This window comes from Micropterus dolomieu, linkage group LG16 (genome assembly GCF_021292245.1).
Source record: "Micropterus dolomieu isolate WLL.071019.BEF.003 ecotype Adirondacks linkage group LG16, ASM2129224v1, whole genome shotgun sequence".
Classification (NCBI taxonomy): Eukaryota; Metazoa; Chordata; class Actinopteri; order Centrarchiformes; family Centrarchidae; genus Micropterus; species Micropterus dolomieu.
The window spans coordinates 12,582,994-12,600,893 of NC_060165.1; the positions used below are offsets into that span (position 1 = coordinate 12,582,994).

Sequence of the window (17,900 nt, forward strand, 5' to 3'; positions counted from 1 at the left end):
GTGGCTGGCTTGTCTGCCGGGGGGGCTGTAGCCGTAGTCTGCTCCGGGGCTGCTGGATGCTCCGTGATGGATGAGGAGTGACAGATCGGGGTTAGCCGCCAGGGGAGTCCATTTTCTTCCCGAGGAGAAAAGAAGGAGGTGAGACACTGGACGCAGAAGAGGAAGAGACGAGAAACAGACCAATTTGTACCCCTCCTCTTTCCCTCTCTCTCGCCCCTCTCGCTCTACTCCTGTGCATCACAACCTAGTGGGCTTTACCCGGACTGCACCGCATTGACGCTACTGCTGCCAGCCGACCCAACCCACTAAACTAACGCACTGACACAGTGAATCGGTCTTTTTGGATACTATTACCCGCAGCTGGTAACTGGATGCTGTGCGGGATTGCGTGCGTGGATATGCAGCATTTCCCTTCTCTTGCTCGCTTTGCTCCGTTCTCTCTGGACAACGATTCGCTGTCCTGTAATGTAATGTCAAGACTTTGGGAACGGGAGTGAGTCGTGGAGGAGGTGGCAATTTGGAGACTACTGCATACTGCACCGCAAGAAATCTGGAGCTAACTCACAAGTTTGCAGAGCTCACGTCATGTATGTAGCTGTTTACTTGAAACCCTGAGCTCCCACCCCTGTGCTGTGTCCAACATGGGTGTTGACTGAATGGGAGAGTATCCCCGCGCTGCCACAGAGGTATGAAGATGCACTTGTGAGGATTAAAACTGCGCTCAGTAATTCCTGGACCATGCAGATTCTGCCGCCTAGGACGTTATTTGTGTTGTTAGCTCATGCACATGTATTATTATCTCTAAGAAATAATGGAGAAGTACGAACTAATGAGGACAGCAACACAAGCTCATACTCTGCCAGGACTTTCCACGGGTCACTCAGGGAGAGTCATCAAAATAAAGCCAGGGACCGTGCGCTCTCGCCGGGTTACGCCACAGGTGCGTCATCGGCGGAACTACAATCGCAGCGGGCAATTATGCGTGGGACCCTTAACTCCACTTACCCCTGGAAAAGGGTAATTGCAGAAGAAACGTGGCGAATTGGACACAACAAACGCGACTTCAGTAGGACTGTGACACCCGTGGAGGATCCCAACGCCTTCTCACATTGGGGCCCGACGCGCCACCATAATAAGAGGATAAAGTTGAATGGCGGTTTTAGTAGTACGGGGACGCCAGCAGGTGGACACTACAATGCGCCTAAGCCCTCTTCAATGGGCCGGGGAGACGGAGGAGGGGGACCCGAGGAGGGCGATAGGCACAAGAGAGGCACACAATACGAGCAGAAGAAAGCCTGGAAGAGGGGGAGAAACCGGCTGAACAAAAGCTCAGTGGTTTTGGCTCAGCCTCACGCGTCGCCGTGGGAACCCATCCCCAAGCCGGTGGCCCTCACCTCCACCGACCTGCCCTTTGACCTCTTCACCAGGAGGACCGAGTTCTTCACTTTCAGAGAGGAGAACCCCTGGGACGCCACGCCGATCACCCCTCCTAGCTCGCAGGATTTCGGGGACGAGATCAAGAACCCCTTTTACCCGGTGACAAGTGAGACTTATGGCGCTTACGCGATCACGTGCGTCTCCGGGGTCATCTTCCTGGTGGGGATAGCGGGCAACATCGCCATCCTGTGCATCGTGTGCCAGAACTACTACATGAAGAGCATCTCCAACTCACTGCTGGCCAATTTGGCCGTCTGGGATTTTGTGCTCATCTTCTTCTGCCTGCCCATGGTGGTTTTTCATGAACTGACGAAGTCCTGGCTGCTGGGGGAATTCACCTGCAAAGTGGTGCCCTATGTGGAGGTAAATGCATTCAGTTCTTTCTTGTATTTTTTATTTTGCTCTGAATGTGTCGGGGACAATTATTTCAGATTGGAGTGGAGTTTTGAAGCAATGCCTACAGGCAGGATTGCCTTCTGCAGGGATGACAGATGGTAAATGGGGCTCATCCAGTGTCATTTACATATCACCCACCTTGTCTGAATGTGATCGCACCTCTATAGTGACAATAGACATAATCTGCTGGGGGCATGACAGTGCACAGGCAGGGCTGTAGGATATCAACAAGGAGAGTCTGTTTGTCACTTGTATACCTGCTATTGGAGAGAGAGAGCCTCACCTAGCACCTCAAGGCATGTAGACAAGACACACACACGTGAATACACACCAGGATGTAAGGTAATAGTTCACTATCTTCCATTCACTCTGACTTATACACAACCCTCTTTCTCATGTTGCTGTCACTACACATACAGTTGAAAAAAATCTCTCTCCTTGTCCTTGATTTTCTGTTTGTCTTTAGTAGTGGATGGATGCTAGACAGGTTGTTTACACCATGTTGATGCCTTCTCTATGTGTGTTCACTGCAAATACCCAAGTGTCAGATATATTGTCAAGGTGAATGTCTTTTGTATGATACAGGGGTTTCCAGGTCAGGGGTCTTAAGCTTGTTTTTGGTCATTGTCACCACCTGGCTTAAGGAAGGACAAAGAGGGGAGACAGCACATATGATCTGAAAGCTTTATCAGTGAACTTACAGTATGGGTGGCGCCTTTGGTGCATGAGTAAGTGAGAGATGTGCTGTGCAGTGCAGCAAAAAAGAGGAAAGCCAATGTAACCAAACCCATAAAAGATGTCAGGAGAGAGAGAGAGAGAGAGAGAGAGAGAGAGAGAGAGAGAGAGAGAGAGACAGAGAGTGTGTGTCTGACTTTCTCTCTCGCAGTGAGCCAGAACAGGTCTCCAGAATTCGACTCAGCCCTCCAGAGGATACTGAGCCCACAGACATGGAGGGCTGTCACATCATGAAGTGATGATATGTGCAGGTAGATTGTATGTTATTATCCTCATTTTGTCTTCATGTTAGACAATCAACTTTGACAAGAAACATACCTGAATAGCCATTTTTAGTCATGTAAGTACAGACATGTGAAGACCAGTCTAACAGCTAGAGAAATGTGAATATGCTTTGCAGTCACATATTCACCTAAAACTGGAGTATAATTTGAGTTGAGTAGTAGTAGTGTGTGTTGGAGTTGAAAGGGCCACTGACAGTATTACATGCAAACATTTACATGCTACCTTGCATCCGCACCATTTTCTCTTATTTTTTGAAACTGACCATGTTCTATGATACATGTACAGTATCTCATGCTGGATTTAATTTGCAAATGCCTTGTGAGTGCAATGAATAGAGTGTGTTTTAATAATTGGGGGATCAGACAGAATCCCACCCTGTGTTATTGCATATGAGCTAGCCAAGGACCACAGGATATTATTTAATAGCTTTAATAACATTCTTACAGTGCATAGACCAAATGGCTATTTTTCTTAATGTAGAGAGAGAGAGAGAGAGAGAGAGAGAGAGAGAGAGAGAGAGAGAGAGAGAGAGAGAGAGAGAGTGAGAGTGTGTGTGTGTGTGTGCGTGTGTGTGTGTGTGTGTGCATGCGCATGTGTCAAAACAGGCCGTGAGTAATGCAGCCTGGGGCTCACTCTCTCCCTGTGGAACATTCAGGGAAACACACAGAGACACACACATTCACCCTATGTAGTGACTTTATTCTTCACTTAACCCAAATTCGGTCACAGGGGATATCAACATTTGGCCTAAAATAAAGACACACATACTCAGTCACACGTGCTTGAATCTACACACTCTACACACACACAAACACACACACACACACACAACACACACACACGGGCACTTCCACACAAACATGAAGCCCAACTTCACTTGTGCATGCATGCATGCATAATCAGAAGGTGGTATAGATAATGTATCACAGTCCCCTGAGAGGAGCTTCCCATGGTGCTGCCTTCAATAAACCTTGTTTTATTCAGTGTTTAGTGGAGCATGGAATTTTCCAAATCCTCAAGAGAAAGCAATTTTAGGTGCGAAATGTGAGACAACATGGCAGGAACGCTGCACATAATAAATATGTGGGTTACAGCCACCCTGCATTATTTCAGATGACGCTCCTATTTCATGCTGCAGTCACTGCAGACAACCCCTCTAGGATGCACAGAGCCGCAAATTCAGGCAAAACCAATGGGCAATAATTGGGTTTTTGCACCTGGCAGTTGATTTGGATAAGACTTGAAAGTGGGTTAAAATAACAAATAACCAGTGCAGTAAGCATTTTATAAGCCAGAAGGGGAAATTAGTCATTTGTCAAGGTTCATTCAGAACCATGCTGCTGTAACGCAATGATTTAAAAAACTTTTTGTCTCATTACCCCTAAAATAAAGAGATCCTTATGAATCACCAACTGAAAAGCATAGAATGTTGAACTCTAATAGTAAGACAAATTGTGTATCTTTGTCATGCAACATTGCTTTTTTTATTGGTGGATACCTATTGGCTAAGATGAATTTTTAGCAGCATAAAACACAGTTGTTCACAAGATTATTTTCATGATGCTGGTATGAGGTCGACACTGCACATCTTATTGTGGAACAATGTGGTATCTGAAAACATCTAAAATTATGTGTATGGAATATATAATGCAATAGTATATTTAGCGTTAAATTGGGTGAATTTGTCACTTGTCATTTGCAAAACCCTGTTTATATGGTTTTCATGCATGTCTCTCAGTTGTTATTGAACTATATGTATTGGCCTAATGATCACTCCCATTAGTTGACAGCAACAGTTGTGTTCACACCTCCTTTTTAAACCTTTAGAGCTAATTGCCATTTCCATCATGGGACATAAATCTGTCAACTCTCTAAAGACTTATTCTCACTATACGTCTACTATACTATACGTCACTATATGCTGAAAAAAAAATTGAGCCATAATGGCTTGTATTGATGGATAGCACATGTGCATTTTAAAAAATTCAAATGAGAGTAAAACTTTGGTGATAATATACATAATGTCCCTGCTTGTAGAAAAACAGGTGTCATTACATACATCTTTAAGTGATACTATTTGAAAACGTTATTGAGTCCTTATATGCTACAAGGGTATACTGAAAGGACTGACGTTCCCAGTAAAATTTCACTCACACTCCCTGTTTTGCACTGTTCTTGTCTGTGATATTTTACCGTATTACACTATGTGGTGAATCATTTAGTTTGTGTTCCTCATTTATACATGTGGCGTCCACTGTTCCGTGCAATACCCTGTGGTCAGAAACTGTAGGCCGTCTGTGCTAGGGTACAGTGGGCTCACAGAAATAGACTATTGAAGCCGGGCAAGAAAGAGGCTGAGGAAAGTGAGAGAGCAATAGATTAAGAAAGAGAGAGAGGGAGGGGGGGGGATGTATTGGTGGTAATGGCAGGACATACATCAGCTCGACACATTCACTGTTCCAACTCACACATGCTCACACGGTTACACTTTCAAGCAACCAAATCAGTTCATCGGAGTCCCTGCATGGTTGTGTAACGTCCAGGAATATGTAGCCATTTCACAGGACCAGGGGAGCCCGTGTCCAAACACTGCTCTCTTTGCAGTGTTCCTGTATTCCAAATTTATAGCTTCCCCAATCACCAGATATAACTACTGTACGGTGACTGAACATTTAAGGGTAGCTCTGGGGATTCCGCCTCCTTCTTATATCAAGAAAGTCAATGAAAAAATACCCAGTCTCTTACCATAAACAGTTATATACAGTCATCCCCATGTCTATCTGTCTGTTTATCTATCTATCTAGCCAGTAGAAACACACACATAAAGTCAGTAGGGTGTGCTGATCCCCCAGATGGGTGGGATGGCCTTCTCTCCACTGATCACTGCCCACGGCTGTTCTCCATCTCTCTCTCTGCATCAGCTATCTGTGATTAGAAGCAAGCCTCGGGGGAAGACACACTGACACACACACACACACACACACACACTTCCATACAGTATAAAAATATTTGGACACACACACTGAATTCACACATACAGTATGAACACTGTGGCAACACACTAGATCTCATGCACTCTCCGTTTCTGAGGCTCCATCTCTTAGGCACCCGAATGATCGTTAATTGGAAGATATGTAAATTATTCAGGGTATATAATTAGTGGCTCTACATAATGCATGATGGTGAGTCAATTCAGTCAGCTCTTTGTCCGTGGATGAGTAGATATTGTGTTTTTTTATGATGAGACAAGACCACACAACAGCATGGAGAAAAGATTAGGCTTGCTGTTGGATGCAATTAACCAAATTGATAATTATCCATGTAAATATGAAATATTCATTGGATGATTTACATTAATGAGTTAGATAGGTTGGTGATATAAAAACGAGAACAGCTATCAGTTTCACATCAACACGGAACAGGCTGACCTGTAGCCGGCCTTTATGGAACAGAAGAGAATTGTGCACATTTCGACAGGGACCAATGATCTGGAACTGGACCAGATCCAGCAGTTTCTGTATACTAGGGGAAATATGCCACAGGTCAGGATGGAAATTAATTGAATAGAAATTTATTCTTCAGAAGAAACTGCCTCAGACACTATGTAAAAGGCAGAAGGCAACGAATAGAGTGGCATACTGTGATGGATTGTTGTAGTAATTCAATTACAGAAAAGAGAAAAGCAAGAAAGATGAACATTTGTGAGTGCTTGCCCTACTTATTTATGAATTCTTTCGATCACATCACACTATCTTTCTCAGCTGGACAAGACTCCAGGAAGTTACGGCTCCCGGCCAAGAAATAGTCTGGCACGTACGTAATCCCTCCCCTCCCAATAACATGTTAATTGGTGAAAGGGGCTGGTATGTAGAATCTGTTACCTTTGGACAGAGCAAGGCTAGCTTACTGTACAGACGTTTGAGTGATATAGATTTTCTCATCTAACTCAAGGAAGAGAAGAAGCATATTTCCCAAAATGTCAAACTATTTCTTTAAAGTGGTTAAAGGAAAAAAAAACTAAAACTCCCTCTGCTGAGGAAGATCATGTGATATGATTGAAAGATCCAGAACCGCTACTAAATGTACCTTGTGATGAATAAGATTAGAATAGTTTAGCTTGAAGGTTCACTTTCTTGACCTTGGAAATAGTAGCTTTACAAAACAATTTTCAACACAAGGTCCACTTACTTGGTGTTTCCAAAGCTTTCAACCACATCCCATATCACAAGACAGATTCCCTACTTATGTCAACAACTACACCATCTCCATGACTGAGCAACTCCATCCACTGAGATGAGTGGAGAATGTTTTTGTCAAGCTAGAATAGAATAGATCGAAAGACAGTACCCCCACAACCCTGTACGCAGAATAAGCACAACACAATGCCATACACAAAGTAACGAAGGTATAGCCTTTTAAAGTTCTACACTCTAACATCTTTAGAGGAATCTTTATTAGCCCACAAGGATGGATTTATACATAATCCGACAAACACACACACACACACACACACACACTCCTATGTATGCACCATCCACACTTATAGTCGCATACACACACCAATGACATACAAATTTTAATAATTCTGCATACATGAGGATGTACACAGACACACACATACTCATTAATGGGCATGTATGCTCACATATATCAGTTTTCTGTCTCTTCCAGACACACAGCCTAGCTGTTAGATGGATGGTGGCTGTCAGTGGCAGGGTCTCTCCGGTCAGAGTTATGGTCTGCTGAAGCCTGCACTGGGTCACACAAACTAGAAACAGGACTGCAGCTGGAATAACCCATTGCCTCCCTGGCTCATTACTATAAGACTCTATGTGAGTGTGTGTTGTTGTTGTGTCTCCACATTAGCCCATTTATCACCTGATAGCACCCATTACCACTGACAGTGGCTGCAGTCACAGTATGGCCGCAAAGGCTCCACTGGTCCTTGTTAAAACCCAATTAATAAGACAAGGCCTTTGTGACACCAGCTCACAGAAACTTTAATCAGCAAGTTAATGGGCCGTTATTAAAAACAGCAGCAGAGGAAAATGTCTTTCTCACCCGCTGTGCCGATAGATGGCCAGAACCTGAAAAGCGTGTTGTGGATGAAAGGCCGTTTCATGTTCTTTTTTGTTTTAGTCCTTGAACTCCAAGGTTCAGAAGAAATATATGATGCGAAGTGGAGAAACTTCACTGAGTTACTGTACATGTTGTAAATCATCATTTTATGACACGTCATTTTGAAATTTTAGTTTTGAATTAAGGAGGTCAAAGGAAGTAGTTGTAATAACACAATTTACAGAAAACTGTACATTAAGGGAATACTTTGACATTTTGGGAAGTCTCATGTCTGTACAGAAAATATACAGCCACAGCAAGTACCTGTTAACTTAGCTTAGCATGTAGACTGGAAACAGTTAGCCTGGCTATGTCTAAAAGTAACAAAATACATACAATCAATTTGATCAAACACATATCAAACATGCATTATGAGGGGCTATGTGGCCATAAGACCCCAACTCAAAAATGAGATAAAACGTTGTGATATACTGCTAAGCTAACCAGGGGCAGGCTGGTTCATGTTATTTAGCGTACAGTCACGAGAGTTGTCTCAATCTTCTCATCTAACTCTCGGTAAGAAAGCAAATAGGCATATTTCACTAAATATTGAACGTTTTTTTTAAAGGAGAGATTGGGGGCAAAAACATCACTCTGGTATAATACATTACTGTTTTAAGTAAGTGAGATTTAAATGATAGTATTTTAGTAGCACCATTTCCATCCCTAAGGCGAGCAGGCCTGTCATCTTGCCAGCAGGTAAAATGAGCATGGCAGGGTCAACGTTGCTCTTTGGGGAGAAAAATGACACATTAACATTGTTAATCATTCTGAAGATGCCATGGCTTATTTCTCCCTGTCAGTTTAGACTCTAACTAACTGATGTGTCAATCTGCTTTTGTCATCTATTCACTCTCATTTCGTTCATTCTTAGTTTCTCCCACTCCTTTTCCCTCTTCCATTCTTCTGTCCCTGTTTCTCAGTCCCTCATTTGCATAACCCCCTTTCCACAAACACACAGCTTCATCACCCTACCAGGCCTGACTCTTCGACTCTCTCTCTCTCATCTCCCCTCTAGTACAAAGCTATGCTTGTTCATCCTGCCCTTGCTCTCCGCCCCAACACGCTGATCAAAGCTGGGTTGCCTGGTCCTCCATGACAGCCTTTAAAGCCATTCCAGCCCTGTTGTTCAAGCCATGAAATATTCACTATGTGGAACCACCTGTCCATGTGTACTGGTTGGATATTTCTGTGGATGGGTGTGTGCATGTGCATGTGCATGTGCATGTGCATGTGTTGAAAGTCACCACACATGTGTGGTGTGGCTTAGTGGGCATGTTTATAGAGAAAGAAGTGGGTCACAAGTAGAGCGTGAGATGATGCTTCTATTTGAATAAAGAAAAACAACTTTATTTTCTAGCGATGGAGGGCCAATCGACAGGGGCCAATTAAGGCATTTTTAACTGTTAGACTTTGGCGATTAGAAGCCAGATTGATGTCTGAACCAACAGCTGTCAAAAACACCTCAACATTTTCCATAAAAACACTAGAATATATTGCTAACATGCAACGTTATCATGTGTGAACTGTGGAGTGGGATGGAGAAATTAATAGCAGCGAACAAAGTGAACGTTATCCACACTGACAGATGAGTTAGAGGATGAAGTGAGCAGAGATGCTTTGTGTCTGTATCAGCAATAATCTTGCAGGTGAAATGTTTTTTGTTTGTATTTTTGTTCATAGTGGAGATGAGGAGAGGCTGTCAAAATCCTGTTAAAGTTTTGTACCATAAAAGTCCCAGACGGATTCTCATCTCTTCATGGATATTACACACAACACACTATAACTCAGTAAAACATATTTATATTTTTATATATTTTACATTGCATTTTGATATTTTTTCCTGGGTCAAGGTGCTAGTGTCAGTTTAAATTGCCATTTGAAACCTTATGTGTATTACATGTCATTACAACATTTCACTGTGTTTACAACACGTCAGGTAGCGGTAAACTGAGTGTGTTTACTGTAATGCCTACACACATTATATGCCCTCATTAATGTATGATTTGCTGCTCAGTTACAGTACAAGCGATCCAATCCACACTTTAACTCAGAATTAGGCTGTTTTGTGGACAGTGTTAGCTAACTGTCTTCCCGCGATGCCAGCTTTTTAGAAAACAAACGCAAATCCTGTCAGTGCAACTTTACATGAGCATAATTGACTTTTCTGAGCTCTTTATAATCTAACTTACCAGCTAACAACACTGGTTGACACTGATGAAAATAAGCTTAGCTCAAGACTGCTGCACAGTCACAGTCTGTGTTTATTTCATTTTTGGTGGCTGGCTTTCCAAGCCTGGGTAACTAACTTGTAAAATGACAACATCTGTCCAGTGCACTGATTTTGACACCTGCCTAAATCGCCCCTAAGGCTTAAATCTACTCGAGGTTAAATACATCATGAATAATTACTGTTCCGCTATGGCTAAATTTAAAAACAATTCACTACAATTACAGTTACAAGATTGTGGCAGGATGATAGGTAATAAACTGTCCTGGAGCTTGTTGGCGATTTGTCTGCCCCACTTACCCCTCGCTGTTTCATATGGTCGCCCTTTATTAGTCTGGTTAGGGTGTACATGTGTGTCAGAGGGCGTGTGTGTGTGTGTGTGTGTGTGTGTGTGTGTGTGTGTGTGTGTGTGTGTGTGTGTGTGTGTGTGTCAGGCCTAGATACACATCTTGCAGTGTGCGTACATCTATATCTGTCCAGGAAGTGTGTGTTTAGAGCACTAAAGCCGTGGCACACTGGGGCCATCTGGGAAGCTGGCTGTTGTAATTACATTTGATATGAAGGGAGGAATGTAGGTAGGAAAGGAAAGAGGGATAGATAAAGGGGAACATGGGGTGAGGAGAGAAAGGAAAGGGAAAAAAGAGGAGAGATAAGGAGAGACAGCGGGAGAAAAGGTGAGACAGGATGGAGGATGGTGGGGGTCAGTGGCTGTTCTGGCAGATTTGGTGCTGGAGGCAAAATTATGGATGGAACTGGTTCATCTAAAGACAGAAGTACACACACACACACACACACACACACACACACACACACTCCAGCTGCAGAGTGCTTTTTTGTAGGGTGCCTACTCTGCCAGAATGACTGTTAATCCAACAGATGCTTTCACACGCTGAGGAAATTTGTGAGCTCCCTGACAATTTGCACACTTTTTACATTGAGAATGTGGAGGCAGTGCCTGGTAATCGAGTGACACACTAACAGAACAGTGGAATGTTTAGGAAGTTGGTTAATTAGCATGACTGTTATTGAACAGGAAGTGTGTAAATACATTTAAATATATGAATGCAGTGACGACCACTTTAAATCCACCATGTCACTTGCTGGCTCTGTGTGTATGTGTGTGTGTGTGTGTGTGTGTCTGGTCTCACCCTATTTCTGTCTGTCTGTGCTTTCTTTTCTCACACAGATGTACACACATTCGGGGATGCTACACAGTGTTAATAGCAGCTCACAACCTTCCATTGTGCTTCTGTTGCTCCACTGCTTGTAATTACACCAGTGTCGGGTGAACCCTAAAGGCCAAAACCATTACTGAGCGTCCTGCTTGTTTATTTCTGTCAACTGGTAGAAAGGCCTTTGTTTGTGTGTGAGGCAAGGGAATCAACTTGTTTATTTTACAGGCAGCCCTTCTTTAGGTTTCTGCAAGACAATGTCAGACATTTTCTACATTGGAGATCGTTTTGTCAGTCCCTTGTTAATCTTTTATTTATTAAAGACTCAGAACCTGACAAGCTCTACTATAACTAGGAAAACTGTCACATCACACAGCTCAGTCCCTCTGCCACTTCAAATGATTGTAGATTATCACTAGTACGAGGCTACTGTTAGCAAAAGCTCTAAGACTCCCTCTTTTCTCTATTACTCTCCGCTACAGTCGTGTGCATAAAGTTTTAAGATATAAACAGCATTCTTCAGGCACCATATAGTCTCTACAAGCCGCCAAGAGAAATTTCTATATATTTGCTTTACACAGTGACCAAAAAGACTCTTACTAGAAAAGATTCTTAAAATGTCTTTTTGTCTGTTTCCAGGTGGCCTCCCTTGGTGTGACCACCTTCACCCTGTGCGCTCTGTGCATCGACCGCTTCCGTGCGGCCACCAATGTCCAGATGTACTATGAGATGATCGAGAACTGCACCTCCACCACTGCAAAGCTTGCCGTCATCTGGATTGGTGCGCTCCTATTGGCCCTCCCAGAGCTCCTCATCAGACAGCTGGTGACTGAGGAAACAGGAATCCCAGACGAGCCCCCTGTTGAACGCTGCATTATCAGGATATCCACCTCTCTCCCTGACATGCTGTACGTGCTGGGCTTGACCTATGAGGGTGCCCGGCTGTGGTGGTGTTTCGGCTGCTACTTTTGCCTCCCCACCCTCTTCACCATTGGGTGCTCATTGGTGACGGCACGGAAGATCCGGCGCGCAGAGCAGGCCAGCGTGCGCAGCAACAAGAAGCAGATCCGACTGGAGAGCCAGATGAACTGTACTGTTGTGGCGCTGGCAATTGTCTATGGCGCATGCGTAGTGCCTGAGAACATCTGCAACATAGTTTCTGCATACATGGCGGCCGGGGTTCCTGAGCACACCATGTCTGTCCTACATCTTCTCTCCCAGTTGCTGCTCTTCTGTCGGGCCGCCGTGACGCCGGCACTGCTGCTTCTTCTGTGTCGTCCGCTGGGCAGGGCCTTCCTGGACTGCTGCTGTTGCTGCTGCTGCTGCAACCACGCACCCTCTTCGGCCACGGCTAGTGACGATAACGAACACGAGTGTACCACCGAGCTGGAGCTGTCGCCATTCAGCACCATCCGCAGGGAGCTGAGTAACTACACACCTGCTGGCTCCAACTGCTAAACTGACATTCCGCATCAGGGATGGAGATTTCACTAGCCTGCTATTAGCCTTTGGCTAGTATTTCTCAGACCCGGCTAGGAGAGATTTGCCTTACCTACTCTAGTCACATTTTTAAATGGGTGCATGAATAAAGTTGAACACGGAATAATCACATTCAGCCAGTGTCCTAAATCCTCAACTTTCCTTTCTTACAATAAAACTGTACATTTACAGTAACTGTGTAACACTTAGTTCCAGGAAAGCTAACAAAAAGCAAAATCATCTTTTCCCTCACGCCCTGGGGTGCTCTTAAAACAGGGTCAGTACATATTTTTAGCAATCCTGCCTGACCCTTTAAAACTTACGAACTTCCCTGCTGTAGACCTTGTATGCCTAAATATCTTTGAACAGTTGGGATGGCCTCTTAACCTGTCTGATGTCTGGTTCCTCACAAGAGGTTTGAATCAGGTTAATATCTTCAAATTACCTTATTCTGAAGCAGAAAAACAGAAAAAAACCCTTGCTGTGTTTCCCACAGGCATCATGCTATTAGTGACAGGGAAAGGTCATAATATTTATACTGTACAATGTACATAGGGGAATTATTGTACAGAAAATGTTCTGTTACTGAAAGTGATGAGAAATGTATTTGGCCAACATAAATTATATTTATGAATGGGAAACTCTGCACTGTATATCTTCAAGGAGAAATAATCAATGCCAATCACGTTCCAAATGTGTCACTGTTGAAATTATGGGGACTTGGCTAATTAATCATAGAGCGCAGCCTTGTAAGATAACACAAAATACAGCATCCAGCTAAACATGTGTGCTGACACTGCCTATAGAAATACAGGACTCAGTTTACAGACTAGATCAGCTGTAAATGTACAGTTCATATATTGCTGCACACATGAGAACAAGGCTTATGATAATTAAACTAGTGCAGGGCGTCTCTGCAGTAATGACAATTTGCAAGTGGAAGACACAGAGAGGAGGGTGGACTGGAGCATCCAAATGTACACAACACTTACACTGTGTATTGAAAAATATCCAGTTGACTCAAATATAACTGGGCTGGTCTCAGAGATACATGAACATGGACGTGAGTGGAATCAAAAGGTTTGGAATGGACTAATTGAAATTAAATTAGTTGAATGGAGTGGAATGGAATCGAATCAAACACTACAGATTAAATTGAATGGAGTGAATATGAATTGAGTGGAAAATAATGGAACATAACACCGTATATAATTGAAAGAGATGGACTCAGCATGGACTGGACTGAAAATAAATATCTGCACTACACTGTTGTATCATGTTACGCCTTACACTTTGGGCTGTATATATACTGTACACTTTCTTTGGTGCTCTTATAATGAATGCGCTGTAAACAACAAAATCCATCGGTTTGACTTGGAATCGCAAGTAATTGAGCTGCGTACTATGTTTTTGGTCAAGAAGACAGATTGCAGTTTTCTGTGACTCTGGAATACATGAAAAATAGTGGGGTAAAAGAAGAAAAAAAAATTAATGTAGAGTTTCACAGAGTTGCCATGGACACAGGTAAGAGAGATCATATGAATCTTTGAGTATAAATACTGCCTTATTAAGAGTGACGGTTGCCAAGTACAGTGATTACTCAGAGTTGACTATAGGTCATTGGTATATACTGATAGATCAAAAGGTAATTCCTAACATTGTATAAACTTCAATAGATGCAATAACAAACTAGTATCCAGCTATTTTTATTATTACATTGGTACAGAAATATAATTACTGGTAGTCCGGTTTTGTAACATATATACAGGTACAGTAATTAGCATCATTTACTAGGTGATTGCAACCTATAATTGAAATACAAAAAGTGCCAATACTCCATAATTACATGTAAAGATAACTGATTTAATGTAAATATAAGGGGAATTATATATTTGTACCAATAGTGAGTGCGCAAAGTTGATAGTAAATAGTTGCTGTTTCATTTTGTACATGTTAGTTGTTTACAGTTTCTGAACTTTAAAACAGAGTGCTACCACAAGTGTGGAAAATAACTCGAAGGCAAGACCACAATTGACTGTTACCTAAACCTCTTCCCAAAACAGCGATTGTCCAATCATATCTGAGCAACTTTAACTAGGCAGGGCAGGTCTGTCAAGCTTTGGATTGCTCCTCATTCCAACGTAGTATCATGAGTGGGCTCTAGCAAGAGTGATACTTAGCATTTAAACAGTTTGAAGGGTGGTGTCTTTTTTTTCTAGCCTTCCAAAACCAAAAGCACAAGCATCAAATATGTAAGAAATGGATTAAACATTGTGTTTATTATCTGTAATATATGGTGGAATTGTTAGCATGTCACCCTGCGATGGGCTGGCGACCTGTCCAGGGTGTACCCCGCCTTGCGCCCGATGTCAGCTGGGATTGGCTCCAGCCCCCCCGCGACCCTGTATGCAGGATAAGCGGTTGACGATGGATGGATGGATGGATGGATCTGTAATATATGGTGGAATTGTTAGCATGTCGCCCTGCGATGGGCTGGCGACTTGTCCAGGGTGTACCCCGCCTTTTGCCCGATGTAAGCTGGGATTGGCTCCAGCCCCCCACGACCCTGTACGCAGGATAAGCAGTTGACAATGGATGGATGGATGGATGTTAGCATGTCCGGATTTTAGAAGTTTACACTCCGGCAAACTCTACCATTGTTTGCATTTGCCAAACACACTGGAAAGACTTTACCCTAAAAGCCTTTTCTAATATGTTAAATGTGTAAACATAGGCTGAAAATACAAACAAGTATGTAAGCTAAGTAGCCAAACATGGTTATGTTACAACAAAATAATAGTCTTTCAGCAAATAATCATGTACGTAGCCATCAATTTAAGGGTTTTCATTTTAAAATGAGTCAGCTCTCTGCCTATGTTAGCATAGTTAGCTAGCTAGCTACAGCTAATAAAATTGGTAAAAGTCACCAGCTAAAGATGAGGGGCAGCTTTTTTCTACTTCTGTCTGAAATTAAGGACCCACTGTGTCAATAATTACTAAAAATATCAATTGGTAAATCTGCTGCTGTTCATTGTAAATTGCACTGTAAAGTGCCATCTGAGAAAAGAAAGCTTTACAGCTGTAGCAACACTAACTAAAGGGGGTGGGGCTTTACGGACAGTTTATTTTATAGCTTAAAGAAAAGTCCTGCTTCTTGACCTATCATACCCTTTGCAGTTTCATTACTTGAGTTTTTAAGGAGAACCGATGAAATTTGTGTCAACAGTGTATAAATTTACCAGTGTATTGTACTGTAAATCTGTTTTCTTAATCCTACCAATCAGACCCGAGTCAAAACAAGGTTCAAACCACTATCACAACTTATTATAATGCAGGTAAAAAATACTGAAAAATGAACAGCCCAAACATATGGCATTATGGCAGAGGTGTGTAGAGGGTTTCTGCAGATGACCAAAATTACTCTTAAAAGCTTTTATTTTGTTAAAGTAAAGTTAAGTTGTCAAAGTTAATAAAAAAAATATTTCTTTAAATATTTATAACTAACATTTATGGTGGTGAACTCTGTGATGACCCAGGTGTGATGTTCATTGGTATACTGTATATTGCTATGAATCTTTTGCATACAATTCTGCACTGCCAAACACCTTCTCTCTGTCTGTCTCTTGTGCTCTTGTGGTAGTAGCACACTATCTCTGGGTGTCTCTCTTAGCATGGAGGTCAGTTTGCCCTCAGCTCCATTAAAAACGGAAAGAGGAATATCACTACACAACATAAATTACAAAAGGTTTGACAGCGCCCAGGGCCAGTCATACTCGGAATATACGCATTCACAATAGCCAGAAACTGTGGATAAAGTTTTTTTCCCTTTGGAGGCAGCAACTGTTTGGCTGTAGTGAACTCCAGTTTATGAGCTTTAAGAGATCCAGGTGGATGTAGCCTCTGGTTGGCACTGCCTGCAGTTCTTCAAGTTAATAGAGGAAATGAGCAGGAACTTAGCAGTGCTGCAACACAATGGCCTGCAGCCTGTTTGACAACTCTTTTTATTACCATCACTAACAGGGTATTGTGGGCCAATGTATAAACCTGTCCAGGGAGTTTATATGCCCTTGCACCAGCCAAGTTTCTACAATTATATCATGTCAAGAATTTGGGAAAGATTTTTTGGTTTTTAGTTCAGTGAGTTGGAGCTGGAAGTCTGGATTTCTCCTCATTTTTGATGTGACCTAAGTGTAAACTGACCTCCTGAATCTGATTATCCTTTTCTGCATATTTCTGGGAGTATAGCTCATTCTAAATGGCTCCGTGTGTAGTAACGTGGTTCAAACTATTGATGAAGTGATTCTTGTAAATCAGTCAGTGAGACGTTTATTCTGAATTTTGTGAGTATCCTCTTCACTCTGAGCAAATTGTGTCTGTATTTGATACCTGAAAATGTAAGCACACAACCACTATTGTCTCTAAGTTTAGTCACTGGTTTCTAAATAGCTTTTTATATAGCCAAAAAACTGTCCCTTTGTTTATCAAATAACTTTATCTTGAAAACTGTATATTAAAATCCTAAATGTACTGTTTCTGTTGTGTTTTATTGTGTGTATTAAGGTCATGGGCTATATTTAACTAAACTTAAGTCTTCATAATCCAACAGTCTCCTCCAGCATATTCAAAGCAAATAAATAATCCAACCTCTTGCATCCATCCTAAAGAATATATTTTGCAATGTATATAACTGATGTTTCAGGGGTACTCCAGCAAATGAATATTGCTATTCCATAAAGTTGGGAGAGGCTGAGAGATCCTAGGCTCCAAAGCTCCTACAATTTCCATAATACAACTCAATAGCTGCAGTATGAGAATTATTATTTTCTCAGATGCTAAAGATTACATTATACAACTGTTCTCAGAGTCTGAGCACTTCCCGTGACAGGAAAACTGACCTTACTGTATTTGTAAAATGTGACTGGTCAAAGTGAAAAAGAAATTAACCAGATCCAGAGGTGCCACACACACACATAACACAACCCATTTTAAAGTTTCCCTCTATTCAAAAATGTGTTTTGAGTTTCACCGTGCAGAAGCATGTATGTGCA

At 42.3% G+C, this 17,900-nt stretch overlaps 1 protein-coding gene across 1 annotated transcript; it reads left to right on the plus strand.

Moving 5' to 3' along the window:
• The first annotated feature begins 208 nt into the window (after positions 1 to 208).
• On the plus strand, positions 209 to 17,379 carry gpr37b (G protein-coupled receptor 37b). The gene is made up of 2 exons (XM_046072660.1): positions 209 to 1,800; positions 12,013 to 17,379. The coding sequence occupies exons 1-2, from the start codon at positions 739 to 741 to the stop codon at positions 12,829 to 12,831; spliced, it is 1,881 nt and encodes a 626-aa protein (XP_045928616.1). The 5' UTR covers positions 209 to 738; the 3' UTR covers positions 12,832 to 17,379.
• The last annotated feature ends 521 nt before the right edge of the window (positions 17,380 to 17,900 follow it).

What these genes read in the sequence shown, in the direction of transcription:
- gpr37b (XM_046072660.1), top strand. Translation starts at nt 739, where the DNA reads ATGCAGATTCTGCCGCCTAGGACGTTATTTGTGTTGTTAGCTCATGCA. An exon ending in AAGTGGTGCCCTATGTGGAG is followed by an intron (nt 1,801 to 12,012) that starts GTAAATGCATTC and finishes GTCTGTTTCCAG; the next exon opens with GTGGCCTCCCTTGGTGTGAC.